Below are 24902 nucleotides of genomic sequence, written 5' to 3' on the forward strand. Positions count from 1 at the left end.
ATTTTGTCAGCTTTAGTTTTGGTCATTTACTTTAAATATTTCATTGCTCATGTTTATAGTATATTTTGTAATTATGAGGTAAGACATATTCAGTCACAAAAGTATGTGTTTTATTTGAGAAACTATGAGAATTGAAATAAGCTAATTGCAACAATGGTGTGTATGTGTGTGTGTGTGTGTGTGTGTGTGTGTGTGTGTGTGTGTGTGTGTGTTTGCCAGTTCTGGGGCTTGAACTTAGGGCCTGGGCACTGTCCTTGGATACTTTTTGCTCAAGACTACAGCTCTACTGCTTGAACCACAGTGCCACTCCTGGCTTTTTTCTATACATGTGGTACTGAGGAATGGAACCGATGTATTCGTGCATGCTAGGCAAACACTCTACCACTAGGCCAAACTCCCGGTTCCACAACAAGATTTTTTGAGGCAATCATGACTTCTGCCATTCACTGTTCTCAATACTAAATTCTTTCAACTTTTCATTAGGTCAATTAAAGAAAATATGGCATTAGCTTTAACTCCCTATTTCCTCTTGATATGTTTAAAAGGATAACACTTTTTTGTAGATTTCTAATTTTTTTATTTTTTTCCAACTAGACTTGATACTTAGGTACATGTCACAATACATTAGAGAACTTCCCTACCTTACAGTCACACAACCTTGGTTACAAAGTCGTGGAGTTTGTTTTACTTCCAGAATGGGTAGACACCTGCTCCTTCTATTTTCTAGTGTTCTTGTGATGGTCAAATTCTATATCACAAATGGGAATATTTTTGGAGTGAAATTGCTAGAAAAGTATCAAGTACTGTAACTTAATTTTTAAATAGTATCTTCATTTTGTTGATTCAATGATGACAGCATTCTATTAGAACCATTGGGCTCAGGACAATAAGGAGGTTAAATTTCTACTCTTAGGAAGAGTATGCTTCTGGGGACAGTTCTTCTTGAGATCTATAGAGATGACTTCTTTATGGCTTTACTCTTGGGTATCTTAAACACATCAAGCACTTTACACAGTTTGTGGCTGAGATAGCCTCTGGCCTTGGAAGCTTACCTTCTAAATCAAGTGTCTGTGACATATTAGGTAACAGATCAGACATGAAGGGAAGCAGACAACACTGATAAGCAGCTTGGCAATGAGAGACATCCTGGAAGATATGTAGTCTGGAGAGACAGACTGGAAGATGGATGCCAAATGCAGAAGCAATTCTAAAACATGATCATGCTGCACAACAGGGAAGAAGCTATCCATCAGGGAAGAGGGCATTAGTTGTACGGAGCTACATAGAGCAGCTGATTCCTGTCACCAAAACCAATTCAAGAAACATAGTAGGAGATTTCTGCATTTAAGTCACTAAAGTATATACCTGCTGTATCTAGCACTTATGGCTGATACAATTCTTTATTCGAAGTTTTGATTTTGGTATCTGGTTCTCCTGGATTCTTTATGAGTGCAAGCTGTCAATCACTGATTTTTGGTTCAGTTGAAATCATGGCACATGAGTTCAGTGTTCACATAAACTTGCTTCCCTTCATGCCACTGTTAAGAATAAATTTTCAAGGCAAAATGCAGCAAAACACTCTATGTGATCCCCACACACATATTTATCTTTTCAATGTCATTGTCCCTGTCTGAAAAATTATATAGAGAAGTTAAAGTACAAGAAATAACCATTTATTTTCTCCTGTGCAACGTATCTTTTCATGTTTGTTAGCATGAATTATTTGTAGCTTCATTGTGGCATTTGTGTACATGCATGTAATGTACTTTGATGCAATTCATATGTGAACAAGGTATATATTTTTATATTGCTCTTATTTGTCACATAAGATTTTTATTGTATTTTATTGTCAGGGTGATGTACAGAGAAGTAGAATTACACTCGTTATGTAGTGGGTATATTACTTCTTGAACATTGATGCCCCTTCCCATATTTTCCTCCCCTTTCTCTCCCTCTGACCCCTCAAAATCATCTTGTTTTCTCTTCCCTTCCATATTTCAAATATACAAATAAAAGTATATATAATTATATTACTCTTTTTAATCTATCTCCTTTTCTTCCTTTTTTCATATATTTTTATTGTAATTCATAGCAGGGCTACATTATATTCATCAGATAGAACGTACATTACTTCACAAATATTGATACCCTTTCTCATGTCCTGTTTCCCATTTCCCTCCCCCCTCACAACGTGATTTCCCCTCTTCCCTCTCCTATTTAAACAACCAATTAAGCATATATAATATATATCAGATAACAAGGTGAAATATTGTAACAATATGAGATAACCAAGGGACAGTAAAAGAGATGAGAGATAACATAGTACATCAAGGACAACCACAGCTAGCATTGTACTTAATGGTGAAAAGCTAAAGCCATTCCCTCTAAAATCAGGAACAAGACAAGGATGCCCACTCTCTCCACTCCTCTTTAACACAGTATTAGAATTCCTAGCCAGAGCAATAAGGCAAGAAGCAAGCACAAAGGGGATCCAAATAGGGAAAGAGGAAGTGAAACTTTCTCTCTTTGCAGATGACATGATTCTGTATTTAAAGAACCTTATACTCCACTCCCAAGCTCCTTGAGCTGATTCAAAACTTTGGCAAGGTAGCAGGGTATAAAATTAACCCTCAAAAATCAACTCCCTTCCTATATGCCAACAGTGAGAGGAACGAGGCAACAATCAGGAAAGCAACTTCTTTTGCAATAGCCTCAAATAAATTAAAATACCTAGGAATTGACTTCACTAAGAATGTAAAGGACCATTTTGATGAAAACTTTAAAACCCTGAAAAAGGAAATTAAAGCAGAATTGAAGAAATGGAAAAAAATCTTCCTTTTCCTCTTCTTAACAATTTTATTAGGTTTCATTATTGTATTTTCACTTGTACTATGACAATATATTTTTCGAACCCTGGCAGTGATCCATTGAACCTACCTAGTAGGGAGGAAGCATGTATGTGGTCAATTACTAGTACAGACAAGTAGCATCAGAAACATTCTAAACCAAAGTCACTGCTTATCAGAAGGTATCTAATAAGAACTAATGAACAATTGTTGATGAAAGCTTAAGTTTTACTATGTGAAATTATAAATGGCAGAGAAAGTGATCTTTATTACTTAAGAAAGACTGAATAATTATGGAAAAGTAAACTGTACAGTTGAAGCCAAAATTGTGCTTCAGCTTTCAATGATTCAAATTGATAGCTCTCCAACTTCTTTTTCTTCCAACAGCTTATATCATAACATTATGAACTTTTTAGATTTACTACTCTCTATGTGGTCCCTAGAAGTACTTTATCATTGTGATTGTATTAGAAACACAAGACTTAGACTCTGCTTCAGGCCTACTTAATCAGAATTGGCATAGTAATAAGGTCTCCATTGGTTCTTATGCATAGTGAAATTTGAGGAATACTTATTATCAGTTACCTCTCCTGAATGAATCTAATCCTATCTTCTTTAATTTTTATGTAATACATTTACACTATTTTACAGATTAGGAACGTGAGACCCCCACATATTTAGTGTCAAATCTAAGGTCATTCAATGGTAAAATATACAAAGCGACATTCAAAACTACATCAAATGCTCTCATTTCCAATCCCATGCCCTTCTTATTATATTACTACATTCAGCTAAAAAACAGTAGGGGAAGTATGGCTATTTAGATATAATAAATGGCATTAAAATGGATACAAGCAAGAAGAGAAGAAACCAAGCACTGAAGCTTCTTGGCTGATTGGTTGTGAGTCAAATGTTGTTATGAAAAGCCATTGCTAGAATAACTCATTATTATCCCCATAGAAATGAAGTAGGTATCAGGTGAGTGAGAAGGAATAGACAATACCAGTTGGGAAGCAAAAAGAATGAGAAGCCAATCATTTCCATTCATCCTGAAAGTACTAAAAGGTTGATTTGCAGCTGCTCTGGTAAATTTACCCCCTTCCAAGATAACAGTAATCTATGAGCTTCTTCCAGACTCTGAGCTCTGATTCCCAACATTTCACTTGGCCAAGAAGCTTCCTTTTCCAGGGTGGCCTTGTATTTTTGGACATCCCAGAAGGAAAACTGAAATTTAAAAACAAGGAAAATGGTGTTCAGGTATAAGCTGCTCTTTTCAAATTTAATTAAGTCTTGTATTCACTTTTTATTGCTGCCATAACAAATTACCTCAAACATAGTGATTTCAACCATAACAAATCACCTCAAACTTTGCAGTTTAAGACAACATAAATTTGTTATTTTAGAATTTTCTAGGCCAGAAGTCAAACATGAATCTAACCAGCTTACAATCAAGAAATGAGCTATATTTATTTTTAAAGCTCTAGAGAAGAAAGAGTTTCCCTCTCATTTCCACAGAATTCAATCCTATATTGTTTTATGACCCAACTTTCTCATTTTCTTGCTGGCTATAAAATGTACCCTACATTTCTTGGCTTTGAGTCTTCTTCATTTTTCTTGAAAGACAACCAGGCAGGTCAAAACCTTCTTACACTGTATCAATTTTAACTTTCCTTTCAACTTCCTCTTTCCATTGTAAGGACTCATTTAGGACTATATAGGAAGATGAAGTAAACCAAAGGCAAAGGAGAAAAGAAAGAAAGAAATTGGAATTTTGTATGAATGTAACATAAGTGCATTATATAGATGTGTAAAATTATCATAGTGCAACCCATTATTCTGTTTAATTAATATATACTAAAGGTGAATGGAAAATCTTTATTTTATTAATGGATGCAAAATTTCTATTGCTATGTAAGGCTACATAGTCTCGGGTTCCAAAGATGTGGATAAGTTTGACTCGGTCGTAATTATGTAAATATCAAATATCTTCAGTCATTCAGCATTTTATACAGTATCATGTACAGTAACTTGCCCATGAAAATGAGTATGAGTGGTTAGGCATAGATCTCTTTATCTTTTTTTGCAAATAAATTGAACAAACACCATTTCAACCACCGAGATAAGAATTTGATAAAAACACAATATGTACATGTTTGACAAAGAATTATCTCCTTATAGCTGTGTCAGGGTGTGGCTTAGATCACAAGTGGACAATAACTGCCCACTTGTTCTTCAACAGCATCAGCTCATTTCCAAAACTGTATGTGGTTTTAACACGCTTTGGATAATATTAGGATATAAAGTATTTTACTTTCTAAGTGTGTTCAGAGGCCAACCTAGGAAGGAGATAAAGCTTCTGGTGATAATGGTTCCCTTTGTGTGCCATTATTTGTCCCTCCCAACAAAACTACTTTCATATATGTAGGTATTATATCTGTGCTTATGGTCTCTATTATCTATTGCTTTCTATTTCTTGACAAACTTTTCACTGAACAAATGGGTCCAATGAATTCTGGGGAATGGAAGAAATACTAGAAATTTTCAAACCTCTTGACAAAAATATAATTTCTATGTCTTGACTAGGATAGGTCCACGATGCCTCATATGGTGTGGTATAGTTCTCCAAATCTGAAACAGATTTGAGAAAGGATAATGAAGGAAGAATAGCAGTAATATCATTTGTACAGGTTTACCTATTACCCAAGTGTCATTTCTTTACAAATTAATAATGAAGTCAAATATAATCTGTCACAAATTATCTGGTAGAAAGACAAATCTATGATCCTAAGAAAACAGGAAAAATAGTAAATTTGTGTTAAGTCTCAACTAAAGGCAAAGATTGAATTCAGGGCTCTTCTATAAGCTACACATTGTTGGTAAGTTCTTAGCTTTTGTCAAATCTTTCCATGGCCATTTCTCACTATAAAGTTATTGCCCATTCCAGAATTTACTTTCTTATGTCTCATAGCTTGATTGAAAAAAATGGCCAATTTATCATTCCTGCTTAGCCCTTGAGAAAGAATTCTACAGTTAAATTATGATTGGTTTCAAACAGCATTAGTTATTAGACTTTATGGAGGCCTTTAATTTGAATTAGTAAAGGGTCTTACATAAAATATCCCTACAGAAATGCAATCTTAATCTTTAATAGTTATATAATAGTTTGGACACTGATAAAATACTGAAAAGGGAGCAGAATTCAGACACACAGTAGGAATTCCTCTTTTCCTCTCTAACATTCCTTGAAACCAGTTGAATAAATGATGGTCTAAAGGAACAAGGTTATTGACCTACAGGATGACACTCTGTGATCACATGTGGACATTTCAAAGTTTTCCCCAATATCAATTATAGGTCCATATGCATACACACATGACTAAATTTACTCAAGTATGCTATACACAGTGTGAGATTGAATGGTGCACAATTTGAATAACTACAGATAGCTTAGCCAAATGAATAGTAGGAAGCTGAATCATGTCCTGACTAATGGGCTGTGGCTAAATGAAGGAAAGCAGATGAATGCAAAGAGGAATAGTAGGTGAATATTGGGATAGGCTAGATATATACGAGAAGAAAAATGAAAAGTATGATTCTCATTAAGAGGTATTATACTCATAATTTGACACATTTACTCAAAACTTCTTTGCTCAACTAGAGAAAATAAAAATAAATTTTAAAATAAAAAAGAACCCTCCCATGTACAACTACTTAAATATTTAAAAAGGAGTTTTCCCCAATGTTGAGGTAGAATCTTCCTAAGTCTCCAAACCCAGTTCTTTTCCCTAAGGACAGACGTTCTAATTTTTTGAAAATTATTATTATACAGTCACCCCCCTCTTATTCTAAAATCTTGTTTTTTCAAAGTATACATTTTCTTCAGTATATTTCCAGATGTTTTTGCATATACTCATTAATTATGGTATCAATTTGTCCCTGTTTTTTTCTGGACAGGTTTGGCCAATTCTCAATATTAATATAGATACCATCATGTCTGGATACTAACATGCCATGAACTGTCTTTTAAAATGTATTGTTTTTCTCTAGTATTCTCAAGCTTCCCACAGAAAAGCAAAATCTATGTGGAGAAGGCACCTTAAATGCCTCCCAAGTTTCTATCTAAGTGACCTGCCTTTATGTCCTTCTGCAGCTTTGAGTTCCTCCAAAGGCCAATAGTCTGTTAAGCCAACTTCTTTGGTCAGAGTTTGGCACACAGTCATGAATACTTAATGAATTAAAGTTAGTATGATGCTTACTCCATTCAGAAAAGATGGCTCATTTCCATGAATGCAGTAGCAAACTAGATCTTATAAAGGTTAAACAATTGACTTTGACATCACTAAAATATAGGTCACTTAAGAAGTTTCATTACATTAGTGGTGAAATCAGAGAGTGTCCTTTTAATATTTATGGACTTTGAAGTAGATATTATATATATTAAATGTTGAAGGCATTTGGAATCCTTCATTATTTTTGTTATTAACACCACTGTTCATTTAGATGCAATTTATTAAAGTGTGATTATTAAAGTGTAAATGGTGCATGGGAAATAATTTTAATACATTTTTGGTGAATAGAGACCATGTATATTACACACGATTTTTTAACTAAGCAGAATCAAGTATCATGTGGAATGGCTTCACTAGTTGTTGCTTTAATATACATTTGGAACATAAATTGATGACATGTGATATAAATGTAGCAGAAGTTGGACATGAACTAGCTGAACAGCTAAGAATTTTCAGTTAAGAAGTAAAAGTGAAATATTGTGGTATTCTACCAATTCAAGTTCCAGAGTGGGTTCTAGACAAGAATATGATTTTGGACCAATTGCTTTGATATCCATGCCTGTCCTATTTGTGAAGATAATGTTTCAGTTTTGGACTCATGTTTGCTCCTGGAAATAGTCTTAGGTAGGTCTAAGGTGGCTCCAAATGAAGAGATCGTAGATTCACATATGTAACTTCAATGTTCCAGCAGACTGGATGTCGAAGTTTCTATATATATTTATAATTTCATTACAATAAAAAAATCCAAACATTCCTGAAAACTGTTCAGTCTTCTGAGTTTGACCTAAACAGATATGATATGTCTACTTAAACTATTTATTTTCATTAGTGTGAAGGTTACTGGAATAACATTAACAAGTTTCATTGATGGGTATATCCCAGATCCTACTGGCATATCCCCATATCATATATATATATATATATTCACTATATCAAATTTCATGTTAAAAATCTGAATAACAAACCAGATGTGGTGGCTCACACCTGTAATCCTAGCTCCTCAGGAGGTTGAGATCTGAGTATTCTGGTTCAAAGCCAGACTGGGCACTAAAGACCCTGAGACTCTTATCTCCAATTAACCACCGGAAAAATGGTAGTGACACTGTGACTCAGTGTGATAGAATGCTAACCTTGAGCTGAAGAGCTCAGAGAGAGTGCCCAGGCCCAGCATGCAAGCCGCATGACCAAAAAAAAAAAAAGAAAAAAAGAAAAAAATCTGAATAACAAAATGGATTTGTCCTCACATGGACTTGGAATAAAGAATACTTACATTTACATACATACATACATACATACATACATACATACATACATATGTACATACATGCATATATACACACACACACAATTTCCCACCATAATCTATGAACCTTGTTTCGATTTAGCTTAGAAGTTAGTTGGTTCTAATAATGTAAGCATCTGTGGTTTATGTTTACCACCTCTATGGATTTGGTTTTAAGAAAATTACCTCAATGATTTTTTAAGTTTCTTATGGAGATAATTCAAAAATGGTAAATTGAATCTCTATCAAGAAATATCTCCAAATATCTCCAGAGTCTATTTTATTTGGTAAGGTCAAGATTCCTGACTTCTCGCAATAGCCAGAAATTAATGCAGAAGTATGCACAAATACTAGGAAACAGCCTTTACTTAAAAATCAGAAATTTGGATGCACATTAGATCCTATCCCTCAATTCACCACATAGCATCTTCAGTATTGCAAATACTTGGGGGAAATTCAAGCCAAGTTAACCAGATCTCTCTGCATTAGTCTTAGATTTTTTTCAGTCTTTATGCAGTAACTAAAGATTAAAAAATATTGATTTGATTTAGAGGGTTCTTTGCATAAATATGGAGTCATTACTGCCACTGAAACAGAGATCTACAATGGAAGACAGAAAGGGAAGATTTATATGTCTCTCCCTTCCCTATTGTTGAAGAAATATATACATGGGTTCCCAGGAGAGCCAGTAGTCTATTTTTTGTGCTTTCTCATAATCACTTGGCAGAGGAATGTACTTGCAGATAGTATTTACTTAACTGATAGCATTTTAAAATAAGCCTTTACTCTGTAAAAGAAAATGCCAGAATTGGAGGATGGTAGCTTGTACCTATAGTTGTAGTTACTAAGGGAGATGAGATGGTAGGCTCATAAGAGAATCATGGAAGTATCGCAGCTCAATGCTAGACTGAACAGGGAAGTCTGTGAGATTCTTATCTCCATTTAGACACCAAAAAACCCCCCACAAACCTAGAAATGGACACAGTGCAGAGGCCCGACTTAAAGTCTCAGGACCATAACAAAAATACAGTAAATAAAAGGAAGGAAAACACAAAAGAAAGGAAAAGCAAAAACCTAAGTAGGGTGTTAAAGGGGCCAGTCTTTAAGAATGGAACGTGTAAGGCCGGGAGTTTGGCCTAGTGGTTAAAGTGCTTGCCTAGCATGCATGAAAACCCAGGTTCAATTCCTCGGTACCACATACATAGAAAAAAGCCGGAAATGGTGCTGAGGCTCACGTGGTAGAGCTCTAGCCTTGAGAAAGTCCAAGGGCAGTGCTCAGGCCCTGAGCTCAAGCCCAGGACTGGCAAAAAAAAAAAAAGAATGGAACGTGTAAGCAATGGAAAGGCTCTATGTGCTGAATGTTGACCAGAAGTAGCCCATACTAGCTTCAAAGGAATCGCATTCCTTCCCAAGCAGCAACTGAGTACAGGGTAGCTAGTTGGTGAGCACTCTAATATTGTACAAGAGACCACGGTAAGGGCATAGAATTGGGGCACAATCTTCTGTGGGAATGGATGCTTCCAGAATCATGTTCAAGTGTTACATAGGTATTTTCTGAATTTAGTCATGAAATTATAGGACTTGATTACCTACAGGGCCAAGAATGAATCTCCTGTCTTGTTGGGAGCCAGAGTGGAATCAAACTGTACCTTGATTTGCATCAGACAATGGCTTTATTGTCTTATTGTTTTCTGGCCTTGTTCTGTTTAAATGACCTGAGAATTACCATATGAATGTAACACCTGGAAGTTCCCTGGGTCTGAAGAAGGGAAGAAGCTGGAGTGGAAAATAAACGCGGCAGTCTTTACCTGGACTGCAGACATCCCGGACCGGTGTGTCTGTCTCTCTTCTATTTTTTCCTAGTCCTTGCCCCCTATTTCAGGAACCCCAATCTACGAACCCTGGTTTGCTGCCGGCTGGCCCCGGCACTGTCTAGACTGCTGTCTTTGATTCTGGATATGTAATGTGAGAGAGCCAAGAAAAACACCATAGTGTATGAAAAACCTGAAAATTTGAGCCCTATTTCTGAGAGAAAACAAAGAAGAACTCAGTCCAAAGAGACAATCAGCAAAAGGACAGAAAGGCAATACTATACTCTAGAATGCTCTGTGGTAGCCAAGGTTGATTTGTTACAGGGGAGAGTTCAAATGATTGGTAAGGAGGCGTATTGATTCTCAATAAAGGCAGGGTAGAAAATGGTGTCACTTTCTAAATGCCTTGCTTGGTCAGCGTTGCAAATTTAAAATCAATCATTAGAGATTGCTGGTCCCTTAGGATCATAACTCCTTGGTAAAGCTTTTTACCAAGAGTTTAAAATAACATGGTAGAATTGGCAAAGAAGTATACTTGCTCACTTCCTTATTCTTGCATCCAAAATAAAGCAATGAAGGACCATCATATCCCCTTAGTGAATTCTGGTACTTTGGGCAGTGAAGTATTCAGCTCAACCTCTGCCCTTTGAGAACTGAGGGCCACCCTGGTGCTACTAACTAGCTTAGGTTCTCTATCTGGGAGGCTAAGGACATCCTCCTCCTCTGTTGGCCTCATTTTCTTCCAGTTACAATTGAGGTTGAATTCATTCATTCTTGGAAATGAGATTATGCCAAGTTTAACTGAAATTGGAGGCCCTTTAAAGACCTGGGGGGTATGCACAAAATGATAACAGAAAAAAGAATGACCTTAGCTGACATAAACAAATGGGACAGTTAAGCATCCTAGGATCTGGTTCTAATCTGTATGAAAAAGATGGCATGTCACCTAGCTTCAAGTTTTCATGTAGAATGATGATGAAAAGTCCTGATTCTAACTAAATGTTGGAGAGTGAGAGAAGCAATGGGGTTCTAGATTCTCAGATTTCCACCCCCAAAATGAAGCAGTGCAGTCCACTCAGTCTACAGTTCAAAGATCTTAGGCTCTTATACTGAATTGGTTATGCCCTCTAGTTTGAGCTTGAAAGGCATACTAAATGGTGCCATTTTTTCTTTCAGTCCACCCTTGACCACACTCCAGCCCCTGCCTACAGTGCCAGCCAATGGGGGATCCGGCAGCTCCAGTGAGTCAGAGAGCAGCTCTGAATCAGACTCGGATACTGAAAGCAGCACCACTGACAGTGAATCCAATGAGGCGCCTCGTGTGGCCACTCCAGAGGTATGTTGAGGTGTCAGAGCCACAACTTCTGTTTTCCTGTGTCTTTCACAGAACCCTGAAACACATATATATACTTTTAGCCCAGTCATTCCTTCAGCACAAAAACTTCTTCATCTCTCGGTATTTGATAGCATTTTTTTCCTCTAAGACATATATGCATAGGCTTATAACATATGTTCACTTTCTGCTGTGTGACCGATTTGCTATGGAACTCACTCTGAGTCTCTTCAAGTATAAAACTGAAATGTAATAACTGAAATAGCAGTTTCTCTTGTAAGAAAACCAAAAAGAAAACCTGGCAAGATTCACTCTTGACCAAGAGGATGTCAAATCATTAACTCTAGATTAACTTTATTAAGGCAACTAATTTACTCGGCAAGAAAGACTTGGAGAGTATGTCTTTTCATAAAACTAATGGAATAGTTAAGAGATCACCTGTTATTATTTTTGTAACAAGGTATCTGCTGACCATATATGAAAATGTTCAACCCAGCCTCTCAAATACCAAAACAATATTTCATAAACACTAAAAGAATTACTTTTCTCTTCTCCTCCCCTTTGAGTTCAGGATCTGTCCTCTGGTCCTCTGATGCTACAAATTGAACATCAAGAAAGTCCATCCATCCCCCTGGAACTTTATACACACTTGTTTTCAATCATCAGAGAGGAGACAGTAACAATATTACCACCATTAATAATAGCAGTTATTGAACAAAGTCTATGTGCCAAGCATTAGGTTACACAATTGACTTGCATTTTTCTCATTTTTCCTTAATAGCACACCTATAAGGTACTGGCTAATATGATCTCTAGTTCATATATCAAGAGTATACGTTTCTGAGATGTTAAAAATAATTCCTGGGCTGGGAGTTCGGCCTAATGGTAGAGTGCTTGCCAAGCATGCATGAAGACCTAGGTTTGAGCCAGAAGTGGTACTGAGGCTCAAGTAGTAGAGCTCTAGCCTTGAGAAAGTCCAAGGACACTGCTCAGGCCCTGAGCTCAAGCCCAGGACAGGCAAAAATAATAATTCCTCAACATGTTACAGATATATCATTGTAGAGCCAACACTGAAACTCAGGTCAGTGTGTTATCGCCAGTATGGTTTCTTCACTTCTTACCTGTGTTTGCCCTATGCCAGGTAGAATCTCACATCTCCTCAGGTACCTAAAATTCTGTGACCCTCTATTGGTTGGTGCCATAAGCATTAGCTGATAACTTTTAAAAGAAGAGCTGTTGTAATAAAAATGATAGCTCTTTTAGTTCAAATAACAGAATTCAGAGTTGGGAATCAAGAAGGTGAATAGTTTCCATGGCTTCACAATGGGCACTGATGGTGTGCATGCATGTCTCCATAAATTGGTTACTGCCTGAACCCTGAGGAAAATATTGTGGGTTGCAGTGGTAAGAGTCAAACCTTTTCGTCCTTCAGTATACAGACAAAGAACTTGTCCATTTTCATTAAATTACACCATCCAACAGTAACTATTGGCACTGTGGTACTTTCCCTTAGAATTATACTTGAGGCACACTTAGAATTTTTTGTCAGAATCAGAGAACATTATCAATGCCTCCTGGTGAGAGATTTAGTGCTAATGATTCAACAGATTTGGAGAACAGGTTTCCTTTGCAAGCATCCCTATCTGCTCTGTGAATTCTCTCTATGAATAGTTATTTGCTTCTTAGCCAGAGTGGAGAATATTTCCATAGAAAGACTGGAAATTAATTTCAATCAGTTGCTTAGTGTCTGGATTGGTTGTGTCTGTCAAAATGCCTGTGAAGTTAAATTCAAGAATTTGGTTATAAATAGGCTATATGCTTATTTATGTGAGCATTTGTGGATATATATGTGTACATGGTTACTTAACACCTAAAGCTTTTATTAGCAAATAGTCCCTGTATTAAGAATATTGTAAATTCTTCCCAAATACGAAATTAAATCATGTTGCTCTTTCTCAATCTGCAGCCTGAGCCACCCTCAACCAACAAGTGGCAACTGGATAAGTGGCTTAACAAAGTAACATCCCAGAACAAGTCATTTATTTGTGGCCAAAATGAAGCACCCATGGAGACTGTTTCTTTGCCTCCTCCAATCATACAACCAATGGAAGTTCAGATCAAAGTGAAATCAAACCCTAGCCAAGTCTTGCCTGAACCCAAAGAACGGCCTCTCCTGAGTCTCATTAGGGAAAAAGCCCGTCCACGGCCCACCCAGAAAACTCCAGAAACAAAGGCTCTGAAGCATAAGTTATCAACCAGTATTGACACAGCTTCTCAAAGGACAATTGGGAAGAAACAGCCCAAAAGGTTTGAGAAAAACACCAGCATTGAGGAGTTTACCTGGCCTAAACCAAATATTACCAGCAGCACTCCCAAAGAAAAAGAAAGTGTGGAGCTTCCTGATCCCCCAAGAAGCCGTAACAAAGCCACTGCCCACAAACCAGTCCCTAGGAAAGAACCGCGGGCTCACATCCCCTTGGCTTCTGAGAAAAAGAAGTATAGAGGGCCAAGCAAAATTGTGCCAAAGTCCCGGGAATTCATTGAATCGGATTCATCTACATCTGACTCCAACACTGACCAAGAAGAGACCTTGCAGATCAAAGTCCTGCCTCCTTGCATCATTCCGGGAGGTAATAATACCAAATCCAAGGATACCTCTGCTGCCAGCCTGACTCTCAGCAGCTTGATCAGCAACAGCAACCACAACATCAGTAATGAAGAGCCAGCTTTCTCACCCATTCAGGCCATGCAAGCTGAGCTACTGTCTCCTCTACGAGGTCATGAGAACCTGAAAAACCTCTGGGTGAAAATTGACCTTGACTTACTTTCTCGAGTACCTGGCCATAACTCACACTCAGCAGCACCCACCAAGCCAGACCACAAGGACATTCCCTCAAAACCCAAGCGTCAATCAGTTGCCACAGCTGTAGACAAACCAGCTATGAAGGGCAAGCGTAAGCACAAGGTAAGCTATCCAATGTGACTTAGCAAGTGATCATGAACAGTTCCTGTCTTTTATAGAACTTGATCTTGAGTTTCATTTTATGAAGGCCAGAGGCAGTGGAGTTTAGATCACTGTGAAAACAACGGTGCTTTCCACAAAAGTAATGTCCATATAACTATATATAAAAGGCTATGAGCAATCAATAGGAAAGGGGAATGACTAGAATCCCCTAGAGTCATCTCCTTAAGCTCCTCCTGCCATTGCGAGTTGTGTCTCATGGCTCTGCAATCACCCACCCTTGTGGCCACAATGTGCAGTGCTTCTAGACAAATGTTAACACATTTAGAAACCAGCTCTCTTGAAAGTATTTGTAGATCTTCTAGGAGTCCTTGTTTTTTAATGTTCAAATGCCTGGTTAAAATCTCACCTATCGATGGTTTTGAGCTAAGAGGTACAGGCAGAGTGGGAACCACCATACTAGTCCTTTCTATGAAATATATCTACAGAAATCAGTTTGTGCCAAATGATCGTTCTGATTTTTCTCTAGACCTTGGGGCAGATGTTTCTTTTATTTTTAGAATGACATGGTTTTCAAGTGACAGTGAGGTATTCTTATTGTTAACAGTGGTCATGGTGGTAAGCAAGGCAGTTCCTAATCCTTTCTGTGTTTGTTCCTGGAAAGGAAGACACTTGAGGAAGGCTAGAAATGGATCAGTTACTCAGTTAGGTACATCTCACCTAAGCCCTATACTATAATAATGATTTGTATTCACTCATTGTAATATAGGCTTGAAAAGCAGAGACTAGGGAGCAGTAGGAGACAGGAGAGTGCCAGGAAACCGATGAGCAATCCCAGTGAAATGGATATGCTAGGACAAAGGAGCATACCAATCTTATCTGTGAATTGTGAACCAGTGTTGTGAAACAGAGAGCAAGAGAAGTTTATCTTCACAACCAATTTATGCAGATCCCTAAAGGAATGCTTTGCATCTAGTTTGTTTCCACACATGATATCGATTTGGTAAATTTTTATATATCTCCCCATGAGCTCTATGCTGTGTAGATGGGATGATACCATATTCAGAGTTACATTAGGTTTTAAGCTATTCACTTCTAAGAATGTTGTTGATGAGAGAAGTGTCTGAAAATTATAGATTCTTTTTAATTTTGTTTTAAAATTTCTTTGCTACACAAGATTCAATGAAAAGTTCACATCAGAGTTCAACATTCTTAAACAACAACTTTCCGATAGGACTACACTACGCAAGGCTGATTGGTTTCCTGTCTGATCAAAGGTGCATATTTATCTCCTCTAGCTAATCTAGAAATTAAAACAGAAGCAAATTCTCTCTTTTGTTTGATGTTGTTAACATGTGAAACCTCCTTGTATGAATGTGCCAAGTATTTTCAACTTTGTATATTTGTTTCCCTGTCAAAGCCAGCAGAAGTTGCAGAGAAAATCCCTGAGAAGAAGCAACGCCTGGAGGATGCCAGTACTATCTGCCTGCTCCCCCCCTGCATCTCACCAGCCCCACCTCACAAGCCTGCCCATGCCAGAGAGTGAGTTTGCCCTGCCTTTAGATGATTTCTCTATGTGTGCTCTGACATTTTACATATATGTGCCAGTTCTAGACTTGAACTCAGGGGCCTGTGCTCTGTTCCTGAGAGATTTATTTTTGTTCGAGTCTGGAGCTCTGCTACTTTAGCCATAGCTCTACTACTGGGTTTTGGAGGTTAATTATACACGAGTCCCACAGACTTTTGTGCCCAGGCTGGCTTTGAATTACAATCCTCTGATTTCAGCCTCCTGAGTAGCTAGGATTACAGGCAGGAGCTACTAGTTCCTGGCTTGTTTTGATTTTTAAGAACCAAGGTTCCCTTCTGAAAGTGAAAAGTTTTTCTTGATCATGACAAGATGATAAAGCAGCTGCTGTTTCAGAACTATCACTGCATCCTTTCTTCCATGGGGGAAATGAGCCGGTGTGCAATTCTCTTCCCTCTGGGGCAGTTTTGTTTGAGACAAAGCATGTTAGGGATGAGTATGTTAATCCTATGAGAGGGCATATCCTCTCCATCCTTTCTCTGGGTGATAGGTTGCAGAGTCAGGCAGGAAGCTTCTCATTCTCTCTCCAATAGTTTCAGTCCTACCTGAAGAAATTCTGCCCTGTGTTTCTTCTAGGCATTGTGACCAAGTTCTTTGTACACACACACACACACACACACACACACACACACACACGTCCGTGACTTGAACCATTGTCTGTGTGTAATCATTGCTCTAAATTCATTCAAAATTAGAGTTTACTCTGATCAAAACCAGATTTTGGAGTCTATTTGCAGCTCAGAGCAGAGAGGCAATCTGGATAACTGCTGTTAGCAACTGATCTCACAGATTACTATTTAACATCAGTGATATGTTATCAATATACCAAAGATGAGATGGCAGACACAAGTTATCAGCTTAAAGTAATCCAGGTATTTGCTTTTCTATGCAAATAGAGTAGACAAATTAAAACTACATCCAGTCTTTATAAGATTAAGACTTGAGATGCCCTCGACATGAAGTACAGCAGTTGTTTGATGTGCTCTGTAGGCTCTAGTAGAATCTGGTTTTGAAATATTCAGTTTACGTAGTTAAAATTCTCAGATGATTTGGTACATGCTCCATGTTATGGAAGAGAAGAGATCAAGATGTAAATTATTATCTAATATAGCTGGTTTCATAAAAGGGTAATTATAAGACACATTCGTGCAAATTTCCTACTTTCTAGTAGGTATAAAATTGGAAGTGAATTTAACAACTTGGTCTGGGGGAAGGTTAGGGGAAAGGGACAATGGAAGAAAAATGTGTGAGGAGGTAACAGTGTTCGAAAAGAAATGTATTCACTACCATACATATATAACTGTAACCATCTGTACATCAACTGGACAATAAAATTAATTCAACAAAAACAAAAATTAAATAAATGAAATGTGAAGAAAAAAACACAGAAAATGTTTTTTCCTAGAAATATTGGTCATTCGGAAGAATCTGCAACATATTCTTATGCTTATCAAAGACATTCAAATCTCTAGAAATAGGAACAAATGAATCAGACTCATCCCTTTGGGGAATTCTCTTGGGACTATTCTCCTGAAACATTGTCTTCTCCTTTATGCCCTTCACACGAAATCCTTAGAACTTGCTCTGAGACAACTTACTTTTCTGAATGATTATTCAAAATCTAGTGAAGATGCTACACTTAATTAACAACTAAAGTTCCCTATCATCCAACTAAAAAGCCCTGCTGAGTTTCTCCACTTCTTTGTGGCTTGACTAATCAGCTGAACCTATAATAGACTGATTGACAATGAAGTATTTCTTAGATGTGTACTTCTGTCATATTTAAAGATAGATACACACACGTAAAAGGTGTTTTTGCAGTTGGAACCCATAGTAGTGAGATTATTTTCTAGAAAATTCTCCTTGTGTGTCTTTTGTCAAGGAAGTCATGAGAGGGTCCAGGGTTCCAAGTCACTATCAAGCAGATGGTAAGTGAACTAAAACATTGATACCTACTACACAGAATATACTGAGACCGCATTGGTCAGGCTGTGACTATAGGAGCCTATGATAAGTCAATTGCCTCTCGGGACCAGCTTTTCCTTTGACAGGTCCTATTGCCTTCTACTTGAGCTAGCTCAAGCTCTGGAAGAATGGTTATAAATAATAAACCCATTCCCATACTGCCATGACAATGATCAACATATGCATATATAAATTGCCAAATGTCAGCTGCCTCTGTGTATATATATAATCATTTTGATCAGGCATCAGTACTATTTTGAAATGGTTCCTTATTCCAAAGCAATCTGAAAACCACTTGGAAAGTATTATTTATCAATTTTAATCAATTAAAAACACTGAATTGTTTTGAAAACATTTCATAGCATAACAATAAAATAGCAACATTTATGAAAAAAGTTGAAAATGACACATATTATTACAATTAGAAAATGTGTGCTACGTAGTAGAAGTAAAGCAGGAAACTGAAGTGACATCTTTTCTTAGAAAGCAGGCCACTTGAGTGCTTGTTCATCTTTGATTGGTTGCTGTAGGGTATAGTAAATCTATATATCTATACAATGACTGAAATTGACCAAGAGGAAGACATAAATTCTTGTTGACTTAATTCACTATTGAAAATCGTAGTCAATAATCATGGAAAGTAAATGGCTGCACCGTGCAATATTAGGTGTCTAAGACAAGATTAAAATTCAAGTAATCTTCATTGATTAGTCTAAGACAGTAACTAAAATGAAAATCCATGACCCAATTACCATGTTAAGCAGTTTGCATGAGATGTTAGTTGTACTGTTATATTTGAAGTCTCAGTGTATTTGATGGTGTCCCTCTAATGGGCAGATAAATCCGTTTGAAAACATGGCTTTACATTTAATATTGTAGATGTCTTATGTCAAAATGGTCAAATAATATATTTAAATTAAATTTTACAAAAGATCTCATTATTTCATGGCATTAGGTAGAACTACATTTATTTCCTTATTTATCTAGCATATATTAATTTTACAAACGGATTTTTCTCATGGCATTTCACAGGTGTGAAATGGACTTGATTAACCCCTTCCACTATGTTTTTTTTTCCCAATTCTCCTTCCTCCTATAGCTTTGAATGGATTTCATTATGGGGATATAACCTTGTATACAGATGTTTTTCAATGTTACAGTAGTGTTCGTGGTATAATTTATTTTAAATAGTATGTAAGCATAATGCTTCTTTTGATTTACTTTATTGTTGCTATAGAGGTGATGTACAGAGGGATTTGAATTGCATGAGTTAGGCAAAGAGTACATTTCATGTCATACAGTGTCATCTGTACCCTCATTTTCTCCCAGTCTCTCCCTCCCTTCTCTATTCACAAGTTACATAATATTTAATGAAACACTCTTCCATTTATTGTTCACTGTACCATTTATCACGTGCTTCTTCAGTTATATCCTAGAGAAAAATAAAGTAGGAAATATCCTGAAAAATGATGAGATTGAATTCTGCATTGTATTTTTATATAAATCTTATTAACAGTAATCATGATAGGTGGCAAATATGACACTATAACACACTCCATTAGACATTCACATTTATCATAGAATTCTACTTCAAAGACGTGTTTTTTTCTTTTTCATATATTTTTATTGTAATAAATAGAAGGGTTACATTAAATTCACAGAAAGAAGGTGCATTACTTCACAAACACTGATACCCTTTCTCATGTCTTGGTCCCCATTTCCCTCCCCCCACCCCCTCCCGTCATCTTGTTTTTTCCCCCTTCCCTATCCAATTTCAAATAACCAAGTACGCATATATACAATATATCAGATAACAAGGTGAAATACTGTAACAATATGAGATAACTAAGGGACAGCAAAAGAGATGAGAGATAACATAGTACATTAAAGATATCACTCATTATATGGCTCAAAGACATGTGTTTATTCTTGGATACATGTGTATGCATCTATCTGTTTTTGTGTGCATATTTATATGCCTCTCATAGGTATAGGATAATCAGTTTAACATATCATTTCAGCTGAAAATACTAGCCCCATGAGTAAAATCAAAATATAGCAAGATAAGGAAGTAGAGCTCAAGTGGTAGAGTGCTAGCTTAGAGCAAAATGCTCAGGAATATCACCTAGGCCCTTAGTTCAAGCCCCAGGACAGGCACTCAAGCAGAATAAAGCAAGATAAGATTTTACAAACCCTTATACAATTTGTTTCCACAGGAACAATTCATCCAGAAGAGCAAATAGAAGGAAAGAAGAAAAGCTTTTCCCTCCTCCACTTTCCCCATTGCCAGAGGATCCTCCACGTCGCAGAAATGTCAGTGGAAATAATGGTCCCTTCAGTCTAGACAAAAACATCTCTGTGGCTGGACAAATCACCTCTACCAAACCTAAGAGAAATGAAGGCAAATTCTGTGCTACTTTCAAGGGAGTATCTGTAAATGTAAGTGTCTTGGAGCACATATTATAATTCTCAAGTAGCAGAGCTGGAGGTATAGCTCAAGTACTTGTCTAGCAAGTAGGACATCCTAAGTCCAAACCTTAGTATTTCATAAAAAATTATGATAGAAAATAATTAACTCAAAAAAAGAAACTAATTAACTTAGCTTCTCTAACTTTATCAAAAGAAGTGTGGAAAGGGTAAGTGAGAGAGATGCAAAAGGGAAAAAGTGTGTGTGTGTGTGTGTAAATGTATGTGCTTTAAATCTTAATTATTCCAATTATGTGTACATTTTTTATTCCAGATTGATTGTCTATATTTTTCTTGGATGCATTTGGTACAATTTCTTCATGCATTTGGGATGGAGAAAGAACTTACATAATGCACTCTAGCATCTGTCCTATGATAAGGGCCAATTGTTTAGTGAATGGAGGCACATGTAGGTGGAGTGTGATTGCTCAAATTCACTGAACTTCAATAAGAATTCCAAGTTTTGTTTTTCCAAAATTTACCTATGCCAAAGTGAATTGCATTTTTAAAAATACTTACTAATCAGAATAGAATTTAAAAGTGAAACGTTTCGGGGCCAGGAGTGTGGCCTGGTGGTAGAGTGCTTACCTTAGAATGCACAAAGTCCTGGGTTCAATTCCTTGGTACTACATACACAGGAAAATCTGAAGTGATGCTGTGACTCAAGTGGTAGAGTGCTTGCTTAGAAAAAATCCAAGGACAATGCGCAGGCCCTGAGTTCAAGCCCCAGGACTAGCAAAAAAAAAAAAAAAGAAAGAAAGAAAATAGGAATCTGTTTCTCAAATTACACATCAATGATTGTAAGCTCAGTAAAAAGACTACTCAGTACTTTGGATTTTTGTACACTAGTGAGTAGTTAGCAGAGATCACTGCAAATTCTTATTATTCACACCCACATGCAATGACTTTGAACTTCTCTGAGCTATCTATGTACACAAAAGTAATAAGGTCAATGAAGAATGTATGCATTTTCCATTACAAATGTATGTATGTGTCTGTACACTTGTGTATGGCATCTTTTAATATAAATATATGTGTGTCTCTACATGTGCACTTTAAATATAATATGAGTGAAAATCAGTAAATTCCCAAATTTCTGCTAACATTTTAGTTTTTGCATCAAAGCTGCTCATCTAACCATTTATCAAAGACTATGAGTGCTTGCATCTTCAAATCCCAGTACACATAGTCATCCATCATCTGAGATAACATACATATTGAGGTGAATTTCATTACTGATATAAAAACCTAGTACAGATTTATAATTTTCCATATTTTCACACACATATAAAGATGTTGAGCCCATAATGCTGAAAACTATGATCCTGCTTTTTCTAAACAGTAATTATAACACATCTAATTTTTCATACTGATTTAAGTGATACAGCCTTTTACTACAAGTTTTGGGGGGTATGTGATATATGGTAGAAATTCTATTTGAGTATTATCTAGCATATTGTCACAAAGAGCTAGATAAGCTTATTTTAATACAGATAATTAAAAAAATTTTAATAATACAGGTTGTTATTATGACAATAATACTGCTGACAAGAATTTGTAGTCAATTACACAAGAGGTAAAAGTTAACTTGGGAAATGTGACAAATGTGACCATATTTGCTCATTAACTCAATGTGTGTGTGTGTGTGTGTGTGTGTGTGTGTGTGTGTGTGTGTGTGTACACTGGGTGCAGTTTTCTATAATTGGCTAGACATCTAGGAATTTGTAAACAGATTCCCCCAAAGCCAACTTCAATATTATGTCTATGAAGAATGTGGTGCTTCAAGGTTGTTGTCACATATCCTGGTCATAAATATAAGTAGCACTGTGTAGAGATAATTCCAAAGTTTGGTCTGAGTTACTCTGTCTCTAAGAGTAGACACATGGGGCCTGAATGAGATGTTTGTGGCTCTCATTACTCTATGTGTTTAGATTGAATAAAATCTATGATGAACTTTCAACTGTTTTCTCCATATTCACTACAATAATCTGTATGTGAGTGCACTCTTTGCACATTTGTCTCACTATGATCTAGGCAGTAAGTATTATTATCAGAAAGTTGAGGATCATGTGTAAAATATCAATTCTCTATCAGGACGGCAGTCATGGTCATACACATCTGTTACCCCAACTACGTGGAGGACACAAGAGTGGTCTCATGGGTTGAGGTCAGCCCAGGTAATATTTGTCCAATACCCTGTTTGAAAAACAAACTAAATGCAGTAAGGCTTGGGGCATGGCTCACAAATTAGAGTATTTGTGTAACCAACTTGAAGCTTTGAGTTCAATCTGCAATACCATAAAAATAGAGAAGTATTACATTAGAGTGAATGTGTACCTCATGAAAGTGTGCATATATATATTTCCAAATGCATCTGGAAAATACTAGGAGCAGTGGAGAATGCGTGAAGGAGCAGAATTCTAATTCCGAGATGATTACCAATGTGAAGTGCTCAAAATAGTAGAATATAAGGTGCCTTACTATTTAGGCAAAGAGATGGCTTTTCTATTGGAGGAACCATTTGTTGAGCTAAGTAGTAATAGATGAGAAGGGAAGTAGATAGACAAAATGTGCTTGATTCACATAATGATACATTATGCAACCTTAAAAAAGGAAGGAAAATTTGACAAAAGCTACACTACAACATGACCTTTAGGGGCATCACATTCAGAAACATAAGCCGGATATCAAAGGACAAATATTGGGATTATATTCCTTTGAGATCTGAAGAGTATTCACATTTATAAAGACAGAAAGGAGATAGATGGTTGTCAAGGGCTAAAATAAGGGTTAAACGGAGAGTTGTTCTCCAAGTTCTTCTTTACTGTACAATTACAATTGGCTGACCTGCTAATTGTATATTGTATGCTATTATGATATGCATATTTGCCACAAAATTAAAACTATAAATTAAAATAATGGAGGCGATTATTACCATGTAAAAAATACAAAGAAATGAAGGCAATGCTTTTTCATCTACGAGTCCTCATGAACCATATTAAGAAAATGAAGAATGAAGGAATGTGGTCAGTTTGTTGAAGCCAAGATCTGTAGAAGAGAGGAGTTAGAGTTTAGATGACAAGATGAAACCATGTTAGAAAGGACTTTGAAGACTATGATTGGTGTTCAGCGTTAGGTATACACTTGGGTATACACTGATTCCCTAATGACACTGACACACAGCTTTGTTTAGGAACCTTAAGCTGGTCAGTGGTCCAGATGGAAGACGCGCTAGAGTCCCTACTCACCTGGCATACACTAGTCTGGCATCTGCTGTAGTTCTCTCTGGCATCATGCCAAAAAGGACTGTTCAGTCGTTAGTCACAAAAATGAAAACAGGCTTGACCACAGAGCTGAGCATCCTGCCATCAATAGAACAATGATACTGTTTTAACTCTCAAGTTATTTTTTTATGAAAAATATGGGCATCTTTCTAGAATGATTCAGAAATATTTGAAGCTTCATGGAGAAGGCAAATTTAAAGATTCTCTATGTGAATTTTTTTTGCCCATTGTTGAATATATGCCAGAACATAAAGGACTGACAAATAAGGAAAGAAGAAATGTGATGAATGAACTTTGGAGCATACCCATCTTAGGGAGATACAAACGTAGAAGAGCAAAAAGAGTGAAGGATATCATGGGCGAGATTGTCAGAGGTATAATAGTCATGTCGTCCCCAAGTTGCCAACTGAACAAGGCCGTGTCTGTCATGTGAACATGGCATATGATCTGTAACACAATATTGCAAAATAATTTCAGATATTACATACTGCCTTGTGGGTTCCACACTCTCTATGGCAATGAGAGTTCGAAGTGAAGTCCTCATGAGTCTGTTATCCATTTGATATTTCACCTGGGAAAAAGTGAGATTTTAGCATCCTAATTCTTCAAAAGGAGTCACCGTCACATGGCTTTCAGTTATCCAGAAATCAATCAAAGGGCCTCATATGAAGAAAGGGGTTGTTTCAGCCTCCTGTCTACCAGGGTACTAATTATTGTAACATGATACCTGTCCTTGTATTTTCATGGACCACTTTAACAGAGAAAGTTTCTAGACTGGTTTTCTTGCCAAAATATGTGCAATTGAATCAAAGTATATCTGTCTGTTTCTCTGTCGATACTCTATCTCCTCTCGCCTTTTTTCTTCTCTCCTCTTGTTTATATTTTTTTCTGTGTTCACTGACATTTTCCTCAGGATTAATACTTTTGACATTGTTTTTCTAAGTGTAACATTGGGTCAGTGTAATCATGGCACCTGATTGCTTGGTCCTTCATGTTTTCGTAGAACAAAAGCTGGTGATCCACTGCATTCAGCCTCAAGCAGTGTATGTTTTTCAAAAGAATTTTTGTCTTTCTTGGCA

General features: G+C 36.8%; 1 protein-coding gene across 1 annotated transcript in view; it reads left to right on the plus strand.

The window, feature by feature from the left end:
- Positions 1–24902, plus strand: part of LOC150041662 (AF4/FMR2 family member 2) — a 163023-nt gene that overhangs the window by 99120 nt on the left and 39001 nt on the right. The window contains exons 4-7 of the mRNA XM_090327183.1: positions 11405–11564; positions 13528–14526; positions 15944–16065; positions 20290–20512. Of these exons, the coding sequence (XP_090183309.1) occupies positions 11405–11564; positions 13528–14526; positions 15944–16065; positions 20290–20512 (1504 nt within the window). The remainder of the gene's footprint in view (positions 1–11404; positions 11565–13527; positions 14527–15943; positions 16066–20289; positions 20513–24902) is intronic.

This window comes from Megascapheus bottae, chromosome X, assembly GCF_031878675.1.
Source record: "Megascapheus bottae isolate mThoBot1 chromosome X, mThoBot2.hap1, whole genome shotgun sequence".
Taxonomy (NCBI): Eukaryota; Metazoa; Chordata; class Mammalia; order Rodentia; family Geomyidae; genus Megascapheus; species Megascapheus bottae.